This window comes from Dipodomys ordii, unplaced genomic scaffold, assembly GCF_000151885.1.
Source record: "Dipodomys ordii isolate 6190 unplaced genomic scaffold, Dord_2.0 Scaffold22, whole genome shotgun sequence".
Classification (NCBI taxonomy): domain Eukaryota; kingdom Metazoa; phylum Chordata; class Mammalia; order Rodentia; family Heteromyidae; genus Dipodomys; species Dipodomys ordii.
In genome coordinates, this window is record NW_012267238.1 from 14,761,615 (window position 1) to 14,785,771 (window position 24,157).

General features: G+C 41.6%; 1 protein-coding gene and 1 pseudogene across 1 annotated transcript in view; one reads left to right on the forward strand and one right to left on the reverse strand.

Annotated features, from left to right (window-relative positions):
* Window positions 1-24,157, reverse strand: part of Me3 (malic enzyme 3, NADP(+)-dependent, mitochondrial) — a 200,179-nt gene that overhangs the window by 35,240 nt on the left and 140,782 nt on the right. Inside the window, exons 5-6 of the mRNA XM_013013980.1 lie at window positions 21,058-21,219; window positions 13,483-13,586 (exon numbers count right to left, since the gene is read on the reverse strand). Of these exons, the coding sequence (XP_012869434.1) occupies window positions 13,483-13,586; window positions 21,058-21,219 (266 nt within the window). The remainder of the gene's footprint in view (window positions 1-13,482; window positions 13,587-21,057; window positions 21,220-24,157) is intronic.
* LOC105983876 lies at window positions 1,960-13,429 on the forward strand (annotated as a pseudogene).

Consider the following 24,157-nt stretch of genomic DNA (forward strand, 5'->3'; position numbering starts at 1 on the left):
GGCCTGCGGGGGTTTCCAAGCTCTGATGAACTATGGAGTAATTGGATGACTGGACCTTAAATGGTTGTGAAAGAAGAATAGGGAGGAGACAGTTAACTACCCTGGATATAAGTGATGTAAGAGGCTGGCTGCTTTCTTCACTGCTGTTAGAGAGGTGTGTGGGTTTTTTGTTGTTGTTGTTGTGTTGTTTGGTTTTGTTTTTGCATGTGTGTTTACTAGAGCTTAAACTGAGCACTCTTGCTGGGCTTTTATTTGCTAAAGGTGCTTTATCACTTGAGCCACGCTTCCAGTCCAGCTTTTTGGCTGCTTAATTGGAGATGAATCATCTTGGCTTTTCTTGCTTGAGTTGGCTTCAAACCATGATCCTCAGATCTCAGCCTCCTCAGAAGCTAGGGCTAGAGGTGTGAGCCAGCAGAATACAGCTGGAATCTAGAGTTTTGAAGACATTTGTACATCTGAGAATGGTCTGTTCAGCTTATTTGCCTGTTAGTTGGATTATTTGTTCTTTTAGTGTTGAATTTTTTTAGGTCTTTGTATATTCTGGATATTAATCCTTTATTCAGTGAATAATGGGGGAAGGTTTTCTTAAATTCTGTGAATCGCTTCTCTGATCATTGTTTCCTCTGCTGTGCAAAAGTTGATGCAATCTGACTTTTCCATTCTTGCTCTTACCTGCTGAGTAATTGCAGTCTATTCAGAAAATATGCCTATATGCAAGACTTTCCCCTATGTTTTCCTGTAGTAGTCTTAAAATTTTAGGTTTTGTATTACAATCCATTTGGAGTTTATTTTTATAAAGGACAAAAGGACATGTTTTTTGCATGTAGATAACCAGATTGGCCAGTACCATTTGTTGAAGAGGCTGTCTTTTTCTCAGTGTATGTTTTTGGCTCCTTTTTCAAAGATGAGATGGCTGAAGCTGTGTGGTTTTATTTCTGAGTTACACTTGTTTTTGTGCCCGTATTACCATGGTTTTGTTAGGATGGCTTCTATAGTATAATTTTAAGTTTGGAATTGTGATCGATTTAGTGTTACTCTTTTTTTAAAATTAAGATTGCTTTTGCTCTTTGGGTTATTTTAAAATGCTTCCATGTGAAATTTAGAATTTATTTTTCTGTTTCTGAGAATCATGCCATTGGGACTTTGATGGGCACTGAATTGCACCTGTACATTGCTTTCAATATTATATACATTTTCACATTGTTATTCAGCCAAACCATGACATGGGAGGTCTTTCCGTCTTCTAGTGCCTTCTTCAGTTTCTTTTTTTTTATTAGTAATGTTTTTTAATTTAATTTAATTTTATTTGTGAACATACTGTACAGAGGGGTTACAATTACATGGGCAGGATAATGCATACATTTCTTACCAAGCATTGCAGCCTCCTCCTTTGGTTTACCCTTCACATCCCTTCCCAGCCTCCCCCCTCCCCCCCAATCCCAATCCTTCTCCTTCCCCCCCCCCCCCCACCGATGTTGTAAAGCTCGTTTTGGACATGACAACTTTTACTTCTCATTGTTGCAACAGGTCCACCTGTATCATTAAACAACTGGTTTTTCCCCATCTCCTCCACAAGTTATACTGACATCAAATATAGTGAAAGCAGGGGTTATACTGTGGGGGAGGGACATACAAAGCAACAAAGAGATAATCTTATAAATGCGTTAGAAACACATGCATGAAAGAAAAAACATTAAAAGCCTTCTTTCATTCTTTATTTTCCTTTCTTTCTACCTCCCTCCCTCCCTTCCTTCTTTCCTTCCTTTCTGTACTGGTCCCAGGGCTTGAATTCAGGACCTGTGTGCTGTCTCTGAGCTTTTCTTGCTAAAGGTTAGCACTCTACCATTTGAGCAATCACTCTACTTCTGTTCTTTTGGTAATTTATTGGAGATAAGAATGTCATGGAGCTTTTCCTCAGAGCTGTGTGAGGTGCGTGTTGTGGTCTCCGGGTCTCCCGACAGCTCTACTACAAAGATGGCCAACGTACACAAAACCTGAAGGACTTTCTGTAAGAAATGTGGCAGGCATCAGCCTCACAAAGTGACCCAGTACAAGAAGGGCAAAGATTCTCTGTATGCCCAAGGGAAGAGGCGCTACGATCGGAAGCAAAGCGGCTATGGTGGGCAGACCAAGCCAATAGTCCGAAAGAAGGCTAAAACCACCAAGGAGATTGTGCTGAGCCTTGAATGTGTTGAGCCTAACTGCAGATCCAAGAGGATGCTGGCCATTAAGAGATGCAAGCATTTTGAACTGGGAGGAGATAAGAAGAGAAAGGGCCAAGGACTCTCCTGCCCAGGCTGGCTTTGAACTGTGATCTCCAAATCTTAGCCTCCTAAATAGCTAGGGATTACAAGCATGAGCCACCAGGGTCCAGTTAGTGTTCATTAAAGAGATTGGTGTATAGTTCTCTTTTTCTTTTGTTGTATCCTTGTTCAGTTTTGATATGAGTATAATACTGGCTTCAGAAAATAAGTCTGAAGCCGGGCGCTGGTGGCTCACGCCTGTAATCCTAGCTACTCAGGAGGCTGAGATCTGAGGATCGTGGTTCAAAGCCAGCCCGGGCAGGAGAGACCGTGAGACTCCTATCTCCAATAAACTACCAGAAAACCGGAAGTGGCGCTGTAGCTCAAGCGGTAGAGCGCTCGCCTTGAGCTGAAGAGCTGAGGGACAGCACCCAAGCCCAGAGTTCAGGCCCCACGACCGACAAAAAAAAAAAAAAAGAAAATAAGTCTGATAGAGTTCCTTCCCTTCCTTTTTCTTTTTTTTTTAAAATGAAAAACCTCTTGTTTTCATTTCTTGGCGATCATTTCCATAAGCATCATTTTATATGATCATATGCACAGAGCTATTGAGCCTTTGTGATCTCCTAAGACTATCCTCCTTTGGTCTCACTGTGTGAATTTTTACAGTCCTGTTTAACTTATCATGTCCAAGTGTAATTTTTTTCTCATGCTTGGACCACTAAAACTTGAATGAGCTTCCCACAAAAGTGTTGCAGTGACATTTGCAAGTTATTTTACATTTTTAAGATAGTATTTCAGTAAAATTATATTTTTAAATTTTAATTCAGAGAGCAAGCATAGTGATGGTGGTCTTGAAGTCAGCACCCCAGTCTGCATTCATCCTTCATGGATATTATTCTCCCAGCGATCCTGAGTTCATGGAGATTCAGAGTGTTCCCTGTTCTGCTTGAGGTTACAAATCTAAGAGCAGCAAAAGTCAGGACCTGCTTCCAAGTGTAACCATGATACTCCAAACACTTCATCAAAATGCTCCATGTTCCCTTCCTTTTTCATCGAAACATTTGCAAAGTATTGGTGCTAATTCTTCTTTAATGGTCTGATAGAAGTTGAAATTGAAACTGTTTGGTACTGAGCTTACTTGTATCTTTTCTTCTTCAGTTCAGCATTTGGCAAGGAAGAAAGTAACAGTGCAATAAGAGGATGGCAGCCTGGAGGACTGTGGAAGGCTGGGATGGGTATATTAATAAACTGTGGTTGTACAAGTATGACTTCACTACACAACTGCCCCAAAGGAGATGGCTTTGGAATTGCCTGAATTAACAACAACAATAATAAACAACAGAAAACACCAAGTGTTTGTTACCATTCAGGAAAATGTTAATCATTTTATACGCATGAACTCATCTATCCATCATAAGCGCTCTGCAAGTTAATAGTGCATATTAGAGCTGGGTATAGTAGTATATGCCAGTAATCCCAGCACTGAGCAGGCAGAACTCTGTGAGTTCAAGGCTAGGCTACATAGTGATAGCTGTCTCAGAAAACCAAATTAAAAAGAAATCCAAGATACTTTGGAGATGAGGAAACTGAGGCAGACATGAATGAACTATGTGTCAATAAGTAGCTTGTTAATAAGACTCTCAAACATAAACAGCCTAGCTGTAGAACTCATGCTTATGTACATAATAGTTAATGGTACAGTCTTCATAAAGTCTTCTATATTATACCAGACACATGTGCTTTATAAATTTGTTTCTTTACTTCTTAAAATGAAGCTAATAAAAATTTCTGTTTCATAAGACTGTTGTGAGAACTAGACAAATTAATATAGTCTGAAGTGCTCCTATTAGTGTCTGCATTTAGAAGGTGATTAAGCAAGAATTGTTATTATTTTTAATCTATGGAGGGAAATTGAGTCTCTCATTCATTCACACTAACCCATGTAACACAAAAAACACACACCTATTCCTTCATGTACTCTGACGTAATCTGAGAGTTTTATGGCTGGACACAATCTTGTTCCTGTTGTTGAAGCCAGGCAATAAAATCAAGCTGGTGAAAGAAAATGAAAATTCCAGCTAGAATCATAGAATCTATCTCCCTGGCCAGTGCATTTCCTCCAGTACATTTTGGTATGCGTCCCAAGGATGGACCTTAACAAGAGAACTTCAGACCCTCTCAAGTATTCAATCTGTTAGGCCACGATGGAAGTGAACAGGACCTGGAGCCTCGGTTCCAGTTTGTGCTTTGCTACAAATTCCTAGCATATTCCTTCTGTGACCTAGGATAGACTCCATACAGGACCAAGAAACTGTTTCCATGTGGCATCTGGCTCTTATTCTGACAGGAACGTGTAGGAGCTAGACTCTCAACAATTAGCCATGTCAGGTTGTGACTGGAAAACCGTCTGGCTTCTTCAGAGGCCAGATGATCCAGAATGAGTTTCAGAGTTCCTTTGTCTAAGTTTTTCCTCAGCTGTAGTCTGATTCATAGCTTTCAGTCTGAGGAGGGACTGATCTGTGAAGTCCATCTACCCTAGGCCAAACAAATGTGACTTAAGCCCTTCTACAACAGTCTAGGCCTATCTTTGCCCAACCTCTTCTCTGACTGTGGGGAAAAAACAAGCTTAAAACATCTTATTCAACCATTATAGAAAAGATAGCACAATCTGGTATACATAACAAATGAAATATACAACAGGTAAGAGTATAACCTGGGAGAGTTTCGCATCTGCTGATCAGGGTAGATATCCCTTGATTGATGGAAAGAGTGACTCTGATCAAGATATACTATACACATAAATGGACTTGTTACCCTGTAACCTCATTGTATAACCATTTGTAAATAACAATACATTGAATAAAATTATTAATTTGGGAGATCACCTAGCTGAACAATATGGTTACTCCCCCCTACCAACTTTGCTATGGACAACATATGTAACTATGTAACTCATTATCTTCTACTGCAAAATTTGCCTTTCTACTATCTGCCCCTGTTCTGAGATAAAAGATTTCTTTTGTATCTTTATGTGTAGTCACAAGGTTAGCTATTCCTGGGAAAAAGGATTAAAATGATGTGAGTCATAAGATTTCTAATCAGCAAATTTTGCTTTAGATTTACAAAATCCAGGCCATCTGGTGGACCTACAGATAGCGGAGTCTGTGCATTAAAAAGGCAGACCACCCCAACATTTGTGACTGCCCTGGGATTTGTAACTGGCCTAGCACCATGCCCTCAACCCTGCATAAGCCTGCAACTCCTGAGCCAAATAGTCTTAATAATAGCTTCTATCTTGTTTAGTTGTCTACCTTTCTAAATAAATATTTTCTTGTCTTAGAGTCACTGAGTGATGAACAACATAGAAAAGTATAGTAACCACAGAAATGAGTGTGTGCCTTGACTCCAGTGGTGAATAGTTGTGGAATCCCATCTCCTTGTGTCTAGTATTTACTTTAGTAATGTGCTTTGGTGCTTTGAATGGTCTGCTGAGCACTAAATCCTTTAATACTTCTCAGTCAGATTTGGAGAGAGTAGAGATATCTAGTTTTGTTTTTGAATAGAAACCCTACACAAATGTTTGAATAGAAACCCTACACAAATCAGGGTAGAAACAATAAGTTGGGTGAGACACCTGTAGGGGCTGAAGAAACACTGGGAAGGCATGATGGGGCACCTGGCTCTTGAAGGTCGAGGTGTAAGTCAAGTTTGGAAGGAAATATTAAGGGGTAGGCATGTGGAGAATGTGGAGAGACTGAGCAAAGGAAGCAGAGGTGCAGGGCTGTTTAGGTATCTTTGAAACTAAAGCTTTTTTATACAGGCTATCAATAGTAGTTATTTTGACTGGTTAATGAGAGAGAGAGAGAGGGGGGGGGAATTTTTCTTGAAACTAAAAGGTAGACAATTTATTTTGTTTTAGAAAGCAAAGCTCCAATAACTATTATTTCTCTTTTTTTGACACTCTTGTTTTGGCAACACTAAAATCACTACATGTTTAGAATTCAGGGAACTGGAGAAAAAGCAAGAGATTTCCTTCCCTGATTTGCCTAGAGGCTGAAGCTACTGCTCCTGTTAAACTTCAGCCTCACCCATGTCAATTGTCAGTCAGAACTGGGACTCCCGGTGCAAACTTCAATTAGGCAATTCCCATCTATTCTTCTGTAAACAACAGAAGAAGTGTTAACGGAAACCCTTCGGGATAACTTGTCACACTAGGATGTGGTGCTCAGGTGCAGGGCTTCAGGACCCACCACTGGCAGGAGAAGAGTAGGAAGGATGAAATGACTCATTTTTTGACATGGAATCTTAATCTTTATCTCAAAGATCAAGCTGAAGGATGCTTCCATCATCCTATTTTTGAAATTCACAGACTTAATGGAGATTTTCTTTGCTTTGGTGAGACCTCTTAGTGGCCAGCTGCCAGGAAACAGGAACTGAACCATCCATACACAGTGAGTTGTTTTTAAGCTAAAACATTCTCAAGACAAATGCTAATTAATGAGGAGGGGTAAGAAGATGAAACATTTTTTCTTAACAGGAAGTTGGGGCAGAGAGGAGGATGTTGAAGGAGGAGTCAACATTTCCCAAGGTTCTTTCTTAAAATACCTTGTATATGTCTTCAGGGCTTCTGACTCACTCCCAGGCCAAGCATTCCATTTTGGGGCTATGATATTCCCAGCTGGTGTGTGGAGAGACCAGTTCACTCCCCACCTCCAGTATCTACAGAAACATCTGCTTTAGCTTATTAGAATGTCAAAGCAGCCGACCATCAATCCATCATCTTTTCTGTTTAAGGACAGATTCCTGTTGGCTGACGTGCCCTTCACCCTGGACTGCCTGTGTGTATCTGTGCAAGTGTGAACTGAATTTGGTGATCATTTGAAGAGCCTCTTACATCCTAGTTTATTTAACCTTCTCACAGGAATAGCAAGATTTCTCTTTGGGGAGTCATGGAATGATTACTGACTGGTTAGATAAGCGGCAAGCCCTGGAAGCAGGAAGTTAAAGTAGGCTCTTAAAGCCAAATTCCCTTCTCTCAGGTAATGCAGCAGCCTGGACACAGAATAAATAGACTTGAGTTCAGCTCAGTCATACCAGGAACTATGTGAGCTGAGACAGATACTTTAGCCTGTAAGGGTCTCAAATTAATTCCTCTTCTATAAGATTTCTCTTCTATAATAATAATTATCCTGCCAGTATCACAGGTGGGTCTTAAAAAAAAACATTTTGTACTTGGGGCTTGAACTCAGGGCATGGGTGCTGTCCTGAGCTTTTGTGCTCAAGACTACTCTCTAGCACTTGATCCACAGCTCACTTTCCAGCTTTTTGTGTGTGTGTGTGCTTAATTGGAGATTTTCTTTCCTGAACTGGCTTTGAACTGCAGTCTTGACATCTCAGCTTCCTGAGTAGTTAAAATTACAGACATAAGCCATCGGTATCCTGCTGATCTCACAAGATTCTTTTTCTTTCCTTCTAATTTGCTTTATTATTGTTTTAGAGGTGATATACAGCCCAGTTATCTTTATATATGTCAGGTAATAAGTACATTTCTTTTAGTATGTTGTCATCCTTTCCTCCATTCTCTCCTATGTCTTCCCTCCCATCTCCACCCACAAGTTGCATAGTTCACTTTCATCAATGTCCAGTGTGCTCTACTGCTTTCACCCTTTTCCCTCTGATTCTGCGCCCCCCTCCACACTCCCACAGATGTGCACATGAATACACCATATATAAGGTAAAGAATACAGAGTCATCAGAAAAAAAACCAAATTATGAAAAGTTCTTTGTTTCCATATCTTTGGAGTTTGTTTCGGTATGAATATTATTTTATATACATATAAAGAGACTCTTGGGTATTGTTTCTTTGTGACTCTCTTCTAAGACTATCCTCTTGGTCTCACTATATGTGGGTATTTAGAATTCTGTGTATTTTGTCATACCCCAGTGCATTTAGATCTAACTTTGCGTATCAGGAAGAACATTAACCATATGTCTCTCTGATCTTGGCTTACCTCACTTAATATGATTTGTTCTAGTTCCATCCATTTCCCTGCAAATGACATTATTTTATTCTTGCTAATGGCTTTGTAAAATTCCATTGTGTATAGCATAGGTACCACATTTTTTTGGATCTACTCATCTATTGGGGGCATCAGAGTTGTTTCCATATCTTGGCTATTGTGAATAGTGCGGCAATGAACATAGATGTGCAGGTGTCCTTATCATATCCTGGCTCATGATGCTCAAGGTAGATACCAGAGTGGTATTCCTTAAAACAATAAAGGCTATATATGACAGACCAATGGCCAACATCATACTAAATGGGGAGAAACTAAAACCATTCCCCAAGGCAAAGACGCCCATTCTCTCCACTTCTCTTCAGTATAGTTCTGGAATAAGGCAAGAAAAGGATACTAAAGGGATTCACATGGGGAAAGAAGAAATTAAACTATTCCTTAAGGACCCAAAAATCTCCACCCCCAAATGTCTAGAGCTAATCAACCACTTTATCAAAGTAGCAGTTTTCAAAATTAACCCACGGAAATCATGAAAACAACCCCATTTGCAGTAGCCTCAAAAAATACTTAAGAATTAACCTAACCAAAGATGTAAAAGATCTTTATAGCAAAAACTATAAAAAAAAATCTAAAGAAAAAAGTCAAAGAGGACACCAGAAAATGTTAAGAACTTCCATGTTCATGGACAGGTAGAATCAGTATTGGGAAAATGGCCATTCTGCCAAAAATGATATACAAATTCAATGCAATCCCCATCAAAATTCTAATGTCGTTCTTTACTGAGATAAACAATCCAAAAATTCATTTGGTACAACCAAAGACCTAGAATAGCCCAAACAATTCTAGGTAATAAAAGCAATGTGGGTGGTATCACAATACCAGATTTCAAACTCTACTACAGAACCCTAACAAAAAACAACAACAGTCTACAACAACAACAGCAACAAACACTTTGGTACTGGCACAAAAATAGACCTGAAGACCAATGGAATAGATGAGAAAACTCACAGGATTTTTTTTTGGTCAGTTGTGGGGCCTGAACTCTGGGCCTGGGCGCTGTCCCTCAGCTCTTAAGCTCAAGGCTAGCACTCTACCTGAGCCACAGTGCCACTTCCGGCCTTTTCTGCTTATGTGAGGCTGAGGAATCGAACCCAGGGCCTCATGCATGCAAGGCAAACACTCCACTTTCCCCGCCCTCACAAGATTCTTAAGAGGTCAGAATAACGGGGAAGGAAGGCATGTTGAAGAGCATCTGAAATTTGAATTCCTTCTTACGAAGTCACCACCAACAATCCATATAACTTGTCTTGGAGTTCTTTTTGTGACAAAGAGTCCATTCTTCTAGACTTGGACATTGTGGGATAGATCTGATTTATTCTGTGCCCCAAGAGGCTTCTGTTGTCATTTTACCAATTTCTTTTTTTTTTTTTTCTGGTTATTCAGAAACAAGTCCAAGCTGTTTCTGTAAGAATAGCTTCTAGATCTCTGGAGGTAGTACTGGAGCTCTAATATAAAACCTTGCATTCCCTTCATTATTTTCTTTGGTTATTGTTCTCCAAAAATACTCTAGGTAATTTATGACCCTTAGCCTATTTTGTTTAGATCTGAATCTGGTATTTCGGATGGTTTGAAAGAGGAATGGCATGGGTACTCTTCCTTTGTTCTATATTCTATGCTTTTTTGAGTGCATATAATCCTTGAATTAGTTTCTTTGGTGGCTACCTCCCAGTATTTCCTCCATCATTTCAACTACAAACTCCTACTTTTTGGTTATTACTTTCTTTCTGTCCAGCTCATTCTGCCTGGTGGCCAACTCAACATCTTTCAGACCCCATCGGACTGTCCCTTACCCTTCTCCTCATGTGTCTTTCTACTTAGCTTGGACTTTAAGAAATTGAGGGGAGGGGTAACAAGGTTGACAAAAAATGTATTCATTACCTTACTTATGTAACTGAAACCCCTCTGTACATCACCTTGACAATAACAAAAAGAAATCTTTAAGGAGTTGCCATTCAGCAAAGCAATTTATGAATACAATGCGTCTTGACCAATGTGGGCCCTTCCATCATTCTCTCCCATCCCTCCTGACCTTCCCTCTTCTCTCAATTTTCTTAATTTTGTAGGACATGCACTGACTGCTATGATTGCATTCTATAGCCTAGACTGTTGCTGTATCATTATAATCATTCCCATGAATACAGTCACAGCTCCTTTCTTTCCCCCCTTCTCTCTCTCTTTTTTTTTGGGGTCCAGTCATGGGGCCTCAACTCTGGGCCTGGGCGCTGTCCCTCAGCTCTTCAGCTCAAGGCTAGAGCTCTACCACTTGAGCCACAGCTCCACGTCCAGCTTTTTTTCTTTTTGCTTATGTGGTGCTGAGGAATCGAACCCAGGGCCTCGAGCATGCAAGGCAAGCGCTCTATCACTGAGCCACCTTCCCAGCCCCTCTCTCTCTCTCTCTTTTTTTTTTTGCCAGTCATGGGGCCTGAACTCTGGGTCTGGGTGCTGTCCCTCAGCTCTTCAGCTCAAGGCTAGCACTCTACCACTGGAGCCACAGCGCCACTTCCGTTTTTTTTTTCTTTTTGCTTATGTGGTGCTGAGGAATCGAACCCAAGGCCTCATGCTTGCAAGGCATGCACTTCACTGCTGAGCTACCTTCCCAGCCCCACCCCCTTTCTCTCTTGAATGGCAAATCAGGATCCCAATTGTATCCTATTCTGTCTCATCCAGCCCTTCACCCAAAGAGTTAGACTTGCCTAGAGAAACACAGAAACAGGTCAATTGACTGTCTTACTTTGGTTTGTGTTTATATAACAATCTATGCTTACAGTTCATCTGGGAAGTCCAATACAGAGCACTAGCATCTACTGAGGGACTTCATGCTTCATCATCCTATGGTGGAATGTGGAAGGGCAAGAGATCTCAGACTGGACTGGATACCAATGGCTCATGCCTGGGATGCTAGCTGTTCAGGAGGCTAAGATTGGGGATGGGGGAATCACAGTTCAAGGACAGCATTGGAAAAATGAGTTTGTGAAACTCAATCTCGGCCAGGAACTGGCTGGGTACAGTGGTACACACCTGTCATTCCTGCTACATGACTTGAGAGGATTGTGGTTTCAGACTAGCCTGGGCAAAAATATTCATGAGATTCCATCTCAACAGAAAAGGCTGGATGTGGTAGCATGTGCAGATCATTCTAGCTATAACAGGACGCATAAATGGGAGCATCACAGGTCAGGCTAGGAAAGTCACAAAGTGAGACCCTACTCAAAAATAGCCAAAGCAAATGGGCTGGAGACATGGCTTTAGTGGCAGAACACCTGAATAGTAGGCACAAAGTTCTGAGTTCAAAACCCCAGTACCACCAAAGAATGAGAGAGAAATACAGAAGCACAAAATCAAGCCTGCTCCAATCTAAAGGTCTCACTCCTACTGCACATGGCTTATATATAGTTTTACATGCAATATGTGCAAATATATAGGTTGCATTTTTCTTTCTGAAGTACCTTCAAGGGTTTCTCTAATGATTCTCTTGCTATCAAAAATTAAATGCTAATACTTTTTGAGAATGAAAAATGAAAATAAAAACCTCTACTTAAAAAAAAAGTCTCATGGGGCTAGGAAGGTGGCTCAGTGGTAGAGTGCTTACTTTGCATGCATGAGGCCCTGGGTTTGATTTCTCAGCACCACATAAGCAGAAAAAGCTGGAAGTGGTGCTGTGGCTCAAGTGGTGGAGCGATAGCCTTGAGCTGAAGAGCTGAGGAACAGCACCCAGGCCTATAGTCCAGCCCCCACAACCAACCAAAAAAAATTATCAAAAAAAAAGTCTCATTCCCTTTTATAATTGGCATTAATCTATCTGTGAGAGTATAGCCCGCATGACCTAATCTCTACAGTATTCCATCAGGGATTGAGTTTCTGACACAGCCTTTATAGTTGATATGTTCAAATCATACTACTGATATGAATTAAATTCTTGGTCTAAAACTTCAAGGAGACTCCCAGAGCTAGCTGGCTAGTTCCTAGGTCTGTCTAAGTAACTTGGTCACATATCTTTATCCTTCATCCTCTAGTGCATCTTTCTCCACACTCACTCTCACTTGATGAGTTTATCTTCAACTAGACACATCTCCCACTTGTTCCTTCCACCACTCCTACCCACTTGCTCCATCTGTGCCCAATATTCTGCCTCCCTCTGGATAGTTTTTGTGCTCCTAAGACTAAGCTCTCCAGATGTGTACTACATTATTTTATTTTTTGTTTCTGGTCATGGGGCCTGAACTCTGGGCCTGGGCGCTGTCCCTCAGCTCTTCAGCTCAAGGCTAGCACTCTACCACTTGAGCCACAGCGCCACTTCCGACTTTTTTCTTTTTGCTTATGTGGTGCTGAGGAATCGAACCCAGGGTCTCAGGCATGCAAGGCAAGCGCTCTACCACTGAGCCACCTTCCCAGCCCCCCCCCCATGTATTACATTCTTGCCCTCCAACTTACTCAAGGACTTTTGTGCCCCTCCTGTAATCCATCAATTTTCTTTGCTACAATATTATATTTTTCTCTTTTCAAATGAGGCCCACTGACTAAACTGCTAAAATTCTGGCTTGCCCAGCTTGTGTAAGTGTTACCAGAACTCCATCCCCACAGCGCACCAGCTGGGACAGGAGCAGCAGGGAGCCCTGATGGCAGACAGGAAAGGTAGGTGAGGAGGGTGGGGCTGCCAATATCTTCACCTCAGCAAAGACATGACATCTCATACATCTATCTAGAAGGTTCAGAGTTAGGTGGTCTTCAAGAGTGGCTCATAACGCTGTTCTGTCCTCACATAGAGATGCAAAATTATGGTAAATGTGGCAAGCTACCCTCCAAAGCTAACTCATCAGAAGTATCCCATCTTTCTATCACTTGCAACATCTTGTTTATGCTGAAAACCCAGTCAGCTCCCACCAAGAGAGTTTTCCTCCTAGAACAACAGATTCTTCACTATTTCCAGGCCACAGAGCCTTCAGCCCATTAGTTGTCTTCCCTCTTCCCTCTTCTTCCAAAGATTCTTCCAGAGAATGCACCCATTCAATTCCTGTTTTCTATCTGATACATGGGGTGCAACTGGAATTTTCACACCACCTGGAAAAGCACATTATCTACTACCTCATATTTGAGGTTCTGCCCAAATAGTCATGGTATCTCCTAGGAGTCCTTTTTACTGAAGGGACAGCTTTCCCACTTACTTGTCTGTCACAGCCTGCATGAATGCATCCAGAAACTCATCATATTCCTTCCCACGCACACGGCGATGCTTTAGGCCAATGTACAGCGGGTCTCTGAGCAGCTCCTGGAACAGAAAGAGAAGAACCAACTCCATTGCTATTGATTTATTATCATTATCATTATTATTAGTTTAAAAACAACTGTCCATGTTTAGCATGAAGAACTATGGGGTAGGAGAAAAAAGGAAGTAGAAAGCTGTCTGGGTCTTTCTACCCCTACCTAGGAATCAGCTTTGTAAGTCTCTGCCTTTTTAGTCCTGGAAGGTGATATCTGCCTGTAATTCGAGCTGAGGGGAAGTTAGGTGATCCTGGCTAGCTAGTCGGGACAGAAAATGATGGTAGAGACCAGCTCTAAAGTGGCAGGGAGTTGACATGGCAAAAAGAAAAATAGCTATTTTATTTCCATTGGGTCATACAGGTTCCAGGGCCCAAATGCATATGCGTTTTGTGGCTGTGGCCTGGTGTGTGCCCCCTTAGCCTCCATTCAATCAAAAGTTCCGTCCAAATCTGAGACAGAGGATCTAATCATGGGGGAACCAAGTATAAAAACCCTCTGGTCAATTGGAGCAAAAGTATTCCCTTAGGGGAAGGAAAACAGAGGACCCTAACTGATCAGGCCCTGGAAGAGAATGTGCCCCCTTGTTTCTGGGCCTTTTGTTACACTAAGAGTCTGCCTTTTCTTCTTTTTAATCTTTAAGTTGTTGTACAAAGGAGTCTCCATTTAACAAAGCAGGTTATGAATACAGTGCATCTTGATCAATGTTACCTCTTTCAACTTTCTCACACATTCCTCCCAACCCATCCCTTTCCTCACTCTTAATTTTGTAGGATATACAAAATTCTTGACTATATCCTCCTTTTTTCCTCTTCATTGTCTACTCCTTCCCCCTTGACCCCACCCCACCCCTTTCAAGTACCGGCTTCCAGTGTTTATTTTGTTGAACTTTGATTTTGCCTTTCTAAGTGATTACACTATTGCTTCTATATTTTCACTGTCAAATAAGCCTTCTTTGTTTGCTTTAAATGTTTCCCTGCCCTTTGATGCTTTAATCCAAAGAGAAAACAAGCCTAAATCCTAGATGGTATCATTGTAACTCCTATCAATAAACACTTTTAAAAAGCTTTACCCTTTAAATGATCCTTTTATTAGAAAGATCATTGTACAACTCTCCAAGGAGATGGAAATGAAAAAGGAACTCAACATTCTGTGATAGGCTATTATTGTCACCTTACTTTTTTTTTTTTTTTGTCAGTCCTGGGGTTTTAACTTTGGGCCTGGCCGCTGTCCCTCAGCTCTTCAGCTCAAGGCTAGCACTCTACCACTTGAGCCACAGTGCCACTTCCTGTTTTCTGGAGATGAGTCTCAAGGACTTTCTTGCCCCAGCTGGCTTTGAACCGTAATCCTCAGATCTCAGCCTCCTCAGTAGCCAGGATTAAAGGCATGAGCCACTGGTGTCCAGCACCCCACTTCTTAAATGGAGAAGTTAAATACCTTGCCCAAAGTTACAGCACTAGCTAAGTGACAGAGAAAGTGACTCAGATGATACAATTCCAAAGCCTGAAGCCCCTTCAAGGTCACACTGAGGATGCTCAGAAAAGCATCTCAGTCATGGTCCCCAGGCCGTAAATCTGGTTTCCTCTGTAGGATGGGGTCTTCTTGCTCTAACATTCTTTCTGCCTCCATTCATAGGGCCATTAGATTTAGCAAATAAAAGTCAGGACTTCCATCAAATTGAAATTTCAGGTAAATATTAATCATATTTTATCATAAGCATGTTCCATGCAATACTTGGCATGTAATTAAATTAAAAACAATTAGGAATTACTGCTTGTCTGACAATACTACATGCTGGAGACTTCTAAATGCCCAAGCACATACCTAACGAGAAAAAAGGAAGAGGTCTGGGCAGTAAACGTTCCCATAGTCTTTCTTGTATGCAATTCAGTCGGTAAGGCACAGGGTGCAACGTGTGCCTCTTGCCCTGTGCAATTCCCAGCCAACGGCATTCTTGCTGATTTGGAAAAGCTACTTCACACCTGCTAGAGGTGTGACAGTTGGCTGCAGGTATGGATATAGCCTTTCCTGGGGTTCCATTCTGCCTTTCCCTACTCCAAGTGTGGTCTGCAGAACAAGAGGCTGAACCCCTGGACTTTCCCAGTCACAACTGAGCTCTCCTGGGAGAACTAGAAGAAGTCCCAGCTATAGCCTAGTTTCCTGGCCCCACAGCGTCAAAATGCTGGAGAGGAGAGGATGCTGTCATGAAGACTCCCAGGTCATGAAACCTCCCAGCAGGGCTCGGAGTCAGGTTAACCTCAAACCCCAGCTTGCTCATCTATAAAGCCAAGATGAGCATAAGCCAGGATATTCAAAGCATCACATGAGTAAATCACTTGAATACTCTATATTAGCATAAGAAACCATTTATTTATTTATTTATTTATTATTTTGGTTGGCTGTGGGACTTGAACTCTGGGCCTGGGTGCTGCCCTCAGCTCTTCAGCTCAAGGCGAGCACTCTACCACTTGAGCCACAGTACCACTTCCAGTTTTCTGATGGTTTATTGAGCTAAGAGTTTCATGGACTTTCCTGCCCCGGCTGGCTTTGAACCGTGATCCTCAGATCTCAGCCTCCTGAGTAGCTAGGATTACAGGTGTGAACCACTGGCACCCAGCTCAAAACTAATTTTTACTATAATCTACATCTTGAGGCATCGAACATTTTATTATGAAAATATAATTTTAAAAAGTCTTTTGCAGTCAATAGTATCTAATAAAGATTGTCCTTTTATTTTTACTAAATGTACTGTGCAATGTTTAGAGCATTCAGAAATTCTTCAGGACAAATGAAGAGTTTGACTCATCCCAGTTAAGACTGTCAAGTCTGAATTGGCCTCCTGACTCTTGCGCACTTACTTTCTACTCAAGGTCTTGGGCATGTCAGAACGTTTCTGTAGTATGTTCCCTCATAACATAAGGGGAAATGAAACCCATGAATAATTTCCAGAGACCAACAAGGCATCTCCGTGTGATCTTACAGAATCACAACATTTCACTCAGAAAAAGACCTTGCTGCTCATGAGGTCCACTTGGGAAACTCTGCATTAAATTGGATTATCTCAGGGCTTGGGGGAAGCCATTTCTGCTTTGGGGCTCTTTTTCCATATAAAATGAAGGGCTAAAGGAGTTAATGGTTCAGCTTCCTTCTAAGTTAGACAGCGTAACTGTCATGTGTTTTGTTTCACAGCACAGCACAACTAAGAGGTGCTCCCTTCCCTTGTTCTCTTGGAACTTATGAGACATCCCTTTTCATGGGAGCTGTGCTATGTATTTATTTTCCAAAACTCCTGGATGCTGGCAGGTAAAAGTGACTACATTTCAGGGCTGCATACAGCAGATGTTTTCCTTCAGCAGGAAACCTGCACGGGTGTTTTCTTTGATGATGAGTAAAACTCCTGTGGCCTCAGCAGTTTCATGGAGACACACACACACACAGATGGTGGAGTTGTTCTGACATCGAGACTCCCTGGAACACACCCTCACTGCACTGATGCAGGAGAGAGAGAGAAGTTACAAGGCTAAGCCTGCCTCTCCTGTAGCACAGGCTTGCTCTGAGCAAGACATGTGCCCCAGACTTGTGAGGAGAAGATAATGCAAATTGAACTGTAGGGTGGGAGATGACATAGTAAATCTATTGGAAGAGAGACAAACCATTGTCTTCCCAATGCTCTTCTACTCTGCAACTTTGAATTCTCATGCTCTGAGTGCAAGACTCAAGGGAGAAGCAGACACTTGGAGTGGATGTTACACAGGACCCATTAAAGTGAGCAATGAGGTGACAGGGTTGAAGCACTGACAACCAGGCCATTCCAGCCAGGCCTGGCTTTTTATTTATCCCCTTCATTCCTAGCAGAGTGCCTGACACTTACTAAACACTCAATAAACTTTTATTAAATAAGTAAAGTGCCCACAAAATAATCATAGTTGGAAAATTAGAACAAAATGACCAGCACACTATGATTATAGTTAGGTCATAACTACATCTAAGTATATGCATAGATAAGTGTGGAGGGAGATCACATATATAGCATTGTGGAAGAAATGCTCTTTCTGCTTTCTTTCAAAAATTTAAATAATACTCCACAGTTACTTTAATTAAAACAAAACACTCTGGAAGTCAAGAATTAGTCTTCACTTACAAAGAAATTGAAGCCTCAGTAGTGGTCTAATATATGGAAAGGGTCATCTTAAGATCCCAGTCTTACCACTTGTAGCAGATCTTTTTTAGCAAATTAAACTCTCTGGGCCTCAGTTTCCCCAACTGGAAAGAGAATGATGACAAGTGTTCTATTCTCTGGGCTACTGTTTGGCCTAAACTGGGTGTAAGGTACTGGTTTATGGTTATAGCTCATTTCTGGTCAGCTTTTCTGGTGGGTTTGTCACAAACTGGGGTCAACCCTGAACTTGAGCACACCAAGGGTGAGTGCTGGGGCCATCAACAATGAAGGATCGAAATGTATATCCTAGAGTCAACGAATACCCTTTCAGGGGATTCAGTAGCCCTAAATCAAAGTCATACGGCCAGGTTTTAGGAGTGAAGGTCTCCATTAAATCCAGTTGGAATACAGCCAGAGACATTGGATGGGAAGAATACCTAAGTTAAGGCTTGCTGCACTCATCTGTCTATCCAGGCAAAGATGCACATTTTGAAATTAGAAGTCCACTTTAATAGCTGCCTGGTATAAACGCAAGCATCTGGGTGGGGGAAGGGAAAACTGATTCTGCTGAGCAGCTATACAGCTCGTGCTGCAATCCAGCCTCCCATCTCCTAGGCTGGCAAGGAGGCTTGTGAAGAAGAAAAGCTTTAAAAGTGGAGGGCTGCTCAATGATCTTCCAGTCTGGTTCCCATCAAGTGTAAGGAGATGCAGGGGCACTGGAAGATGCATTACTACTTTTCAGTCAAGTCTTGCCCCACTCCTCTTGTTCATTCTCATCTCACTCTATCTAACTGATTTCCAAACTTGTAAGCAGGGTCTGCCTGGAACTTAATCATTTGATGGCATCTGTGGGCAAAAATCTAATAAAGCCCCATTCCTTGATAGAACTAGCATGCTCTTTTTTTTTGTTGAGAAATAAGGATGTGTGGTGTCTAGGCAAGAGGAAATCTGTGGAGACTTTTTCAAATTTTCTTGAGAGAAATCTCCACAGAATATAAATAAGGATTGCTTTTTGACAACGTGAAATCAAGAAAAGAATCTATCCTAAGGAAATAATCAGAGAAAGGGACAACATGAGGGTCAGAGCATGGGTTGTCTACAGATGGTCTAACTGCCCAACCCATGTTATATGAATTATGATATACCAGGCAGCTATTAAAGTGATCATGAAGAATAGTAGTATATCACATGGGAGAAAACTTACGCTGTACCTCAGAAAGAATGATGAAAAACTATTGAAATATAGACCTAATTTTGTTCTTGTGAGTGTTTTGGGGTAAAAAGGTTGGAAGGAATACAAGAAAGTGTAAAAATAACATTAGCTTTGGTCACGTGACTGACACCATTTTTAATACTTCTTTGGATTTCAAAAATAAAGCTCATTAAGAAGGAACTGTTGAGTCATTCATTAGTGGCTCACACTTGTAGTATTAACCAGCAGCTGATATATGGCGGTTTGTAATCCAAAGGAAAAAAAATCCACGAGGAACACAGAAAAGTCCACAAGATCTTAACTCTAAAATAACCAACTAACAAAAAGCTGAGCTGGAGGTGTGGCTCAAGTGGTAAAGTACCAGAAGAGTAAGCAAGCTGAGCAAGTGTGAGATCCTAAATTCAAATGCCCTATACTGCTGAGAGACTCGAGGAGAGAAAGAGAGAGAGAGAGAGAGAGAGAGAGAGAGAGAGAGAATGAGAATTCTTGGGCACTTTCTGATGCAGAGACACAGAACTGAGAATCACAGACTTGCACAAATACTGCTCATAGTATTTGTGGTGCTTGTAGCAGACAAACTCTTGGCTAGGGTTTGGCCTCCAGTTCCAAGGCAGATAAAATTACCCACAACATAGCTAAGTTTCTCAAGGTTGCTCAAATGCCTGATTCTGAGATTTCAGCCACTGGTACTGATGCTTGGAGTTTTAACCCTTCTACTCAGGCAACTCATCTAAAAAAATGCTGAAAAAGTACAGCACACTCTCACTTGCTGGTGATAACTTTCAAACACACCAGAGGGGTCAGAGAGGCTTTGAGGGGAATGGAATCTCTATGGGATCTTAAAGGCAATGGATGAATGGAAGCCCAAGCAAAGGTTATGATGGGCACAGAGGTAGAGGAGGAGCAATGGGACCTGGAAATGAAAGTGGGCTGGGAGAAGCAGCAGCCAGGAAGAAGGAAGGTCCTCCCCATTTATTTGGGAATGGGGAGACTTTGACCTTGATCTGGTCAAAAGGATGCTGAACATAGCTTTTGACCTCTTCTGCTTGTCCTAGACATAAACTGGTTATTACAGATAAGGGAAACCATGGGACCTATGTTTCTTTAAGTCTGGTTTGCTTCACTTAATATAATTTTTTCCAAGTCTTTCCATTTCCTAACAAACAGGGTGATGTCATTTTTTTCTGGTGGAGGCATAGAATTCCAGTGTGTGTGTGTATTGTGTATACCACATTTTCTTGATCCATTCATCTACTCAGGGGCATCTGGGTTGATTCCATATCTTAGCTATCGTGAATAATGCTGTGATAAACATGGTTGTGCTAGTAGCTTTGGTATACCTTGTTTGTGATAGTTTGGGTAAATGCCCAACAGATGCTAAATGAAGTGAACCCCAAGATAGGAACACAAGAGGTTTTATCTGATGTTCTTTTTAATGTACTTATAATGTACTATGTGATTTTTTTTGTTCCTTTGTATGTTCTTTCTCATGGTACAATCCCTGTTGTCACTGTATTTGATTCAGGTGTTCTGCATCTTGTATATACATTTTTCTAATTTTGGGAGGGGAAGGGAAATAACAAAATGCTGAAATAAGGATTCAGGATGACCCATTGTAATAATAAGATGTACAAGACAGTATGTTGAAAACAAACTTTACAACTTTGTGGGGGGAAAGGAGGGAGGAGTTGGGGAGGTGGAAAGGGAAGGGATGGTAGGGGAAAAACAAAGGAGGGTGTAACAAAGGAGGCTCTTGCCCTGCCTCAGCACCCCACCTTCTCTGCACCCCCTCTCTGTAGCCGGCCTATGATTTCCTCCTGGCATCTCTTCCAACTAAGCCTGTGCCCTTACACAGGCCTTGGGAACCCAAACTCTGGGCATTTCTCTACATTTTCTTCCAATCAAAACTTCCTTATTTTGGCTCACCCTGGATAGGAAATGTACTCATTACCTTGCTCATGTAACTGTAACCCCTCTGTACGATATCTTTACAATACAAATATATATTAAGAAGAAACAAAAAGGATGCCAATAAAGAAATTGCTATGTGGATATAACACCCCACCCACAAAAGCACTCCTCCTCTCCTTGGTCTAGACAGTCTGTTACCTCGTTGTTGGTGCCAACATCCAGCAGGACAGGGAGGCAATGCTGTGGGCTCACCCCACCGCACGCTGTGTACAGGGTCAGCTTGCCAGTAGGGATGCCCATGCCGAAGGAGCCCAGGTCTCCCAAGCCCAGTATTCGTTCTCCATCAGTCACCACCACAGCCTGAAAAACACAGCAAGGAGCCATCAATTGGAAGTGTCTTCTGAGACAAAGCTTTCATTCTGTGTCTAGCAGTACGGCTTGACAACTGGATGTCCGCTGACTCTGTGGGGAATTCGCCAACCAGAGGTAGCTGGTCCTCGGAGCAGGCTGGTGAGAAACCCCACTGTGGTGTGATGACAGAAAGACACCAGCCCTATATTCTGAGCTGTGGAGTGTGGACTGCAGACACAGCTGGTGGAAACCACATCTAGTCACTCTCCCTCAAAGAAGCTCAAAAGAATTCTCAGTCTCAGGTGGAGGATGGCAATGGAGAGGGATGGACATATGAAAAAAGAAAATGTTTCTACAAATATTTGTGTTGCTTCTCCAACACCAGGGTTTAGAGATGGAATGTATGTGCTTCCTGGCCTCATCCTAGGCTGTGCTAACTCAGATTTGCAAAGGACATGGCTCCTTGCAATCTTTCCTAGAGTCTTTATTTCATGTGGAGTTAGGGAGATCATCAAGCTGTTCTGAGATTACTTTTTGCACTTGACAATGAACCTTCGAGGGCCAACTATATATCTAATAATTCTAAGAATTCTAATACTCTAATAATTATATCTAATAATGTGAGTTCAAAGCTTACTACTACAAGTTCACAGATGCTTAGGAAGTTGATGGTAATGATAAACAGGATTTATATGATTCTGTGGATTTCCATTATTCATTCACGTAATACATATTTATGAAGCATCTACTTTGCATAAGACAAAGTGCCAGATCCTAGGAAAAGGAGCTTTCTTTATCTATAAAACAAGTATGCATGGATTTAGCCCTGATTATAGGGTCAAACAGAAACAGAAGGTATATATTGACAATTTATGACTTTGGGACAGAGGCTCAGTACAATGAGCCAATTGGCATAAGGGGCAGCAAGATGGAGAGCTCCTTCCACCTTAAGGTAGGTTCACGAATGAGGGGACATTTGTGCTAGAACTTGGGTAAGTAGAGACTGAGGATACAGAGGGGGAGAAAAGTATTTGGTACAGAAGGAAGTTAAGATTCAGGGTAGAGATGGGGGGTATGTAGAAAGTATCTGGGGAACAAGGAGGTATAGGTTTCATAAAAGGAGAGGATAGAAAGTCAGGTAGAAATCAGATAGTCAAGGATCATGAATGTCATGCCACATCAAGGCAACAGCGAAGCTGTTTATAGGCCATCCCAAATTGCTCGCCATCACAGGGGGCCTCCATCTCTAGAAGAGTTAAGCTTTTCAGCTACTCACTTTGCCATTGGAACTCTGTGTTGGACCAGAATTTAGCATCAGTTCTGAGCTTTGGTTGGCCTGGTTGGCCCCAAGCTTGGTGCCAATAGGCAAACAGGACTTAGTTTAATCTATTCAGAGACAATGCTAAAGAGATGAAGACCATTCTTGCCCAGAAAGAGTTAATGATCTGATATTCAGAGGGCCCATGGCAACCTTGCGCTTCTATTTTCTGTTCCTCTGGGGGTGAGTATATATGGCATTCAGCCACCTTTTGGTAGAAACAGTTATAGAACTTCTAGAAACACTTCTGTGGAAAAGAAATCATGAAAAGTGCATCAGCCCCACAGAAATCCTACTATTTCCTCATAGATTTCTGATGAGTACTCACAAGCCTGCTGCTCACTGATCCTCTCAATAGCCTCAGCAAGTCTGAGATGGTTAAACCTCCTTCCTCAACAGAGCAAACTGAAGCCAAGGCCTTCTTCTTCTATCTGAAGCATCAGCCACATGTCAGACACTGGGTTGAAGTTTCTACACCAGTTATCTCAGAAAACTTAGTTAACTGACTAAGGTCACCTTGTTTGTGTATTGGCAAAATGTCAGGCTTTGGGTTTCTAGTTCAGGATTCTTTCTACTGTGCTCTTGCCCTGCCTCAGCACCCCACCTTCACTGCACCCCCTCTCTGTAGCTGGCCTATGATTTCCTCCTGGCATCTCTTCCAACTAAGCTTGTATCCTTACACAGGCCCTGGGAACCCAAACTCTGGGCATTTCTCTACATTTTCTTCCAAGCAAAACTTCCTTATTTTGGCTCACCTTCTCAGAATCCTTTTTCCTGTCAAAAGGCAGTGAGTGACACAAAAATAAGAATAGGAAATCAACTACTCTAAAGCATTATTTCTACACCCCTGGAAGTCAAACAGTATATTAATTTAGGCTCTTTATTATTGTGTCATATGATATCTCGGATAACTTTTGTGAGCTTTAATTTTGCATAAAATGGATACAGTAATAATAATAATAAATAATGTCTAAATTATCAGATTGTTATAAAGATGACATGAAATAATGCATGGCTCATTTTAAGCTGGTACAATCAGCATATAGTCACTGTTTTAAGATTATAATGATTATTTAGGGCAAACATTAGACTTTTAAATGACTTCTTGTTCACTAGTTCAGCATTTAGACCATACAAGCCTGGCGCTGGTGGCTTATGCCTGTAATCCTAGCTACTCAGGAGGCTGAGATCTGAGGATCTCGGCTCAAAGCCAGCCTGGGCAGGAAAGTCCGTGAGACTCTTATCTCTAATGAACCACAAGAAAACCAAAAGTGGTGCTGTGGCTTAACCAGTAAAGTGCTCATCTTGAGCTGAAGAGCTCAGGGACAGCACCCAAGTCCAGAGTTCAAGCCCCACGACTGACCAAAAAAAAAAGACCAATGAGTATCTGTTAAATGAGAGAATAAAAGATGAAACAATGGATCCACCTCTATCCCTAGTTAAACGATTTGTTTTTTCCCTTCCCCTCCACAAATTATACCAATCAAATACAGTGAAAGCAGGGGTTATATCTTGGGGGAGGGACATACAAAGCAACATAGAAATCATTTTATAAATATATTAGAAACAATCGCATGAAAGAAAAAACATTTAAATGCTTATGCAACAAGGAGATGTACAACTCGTTAT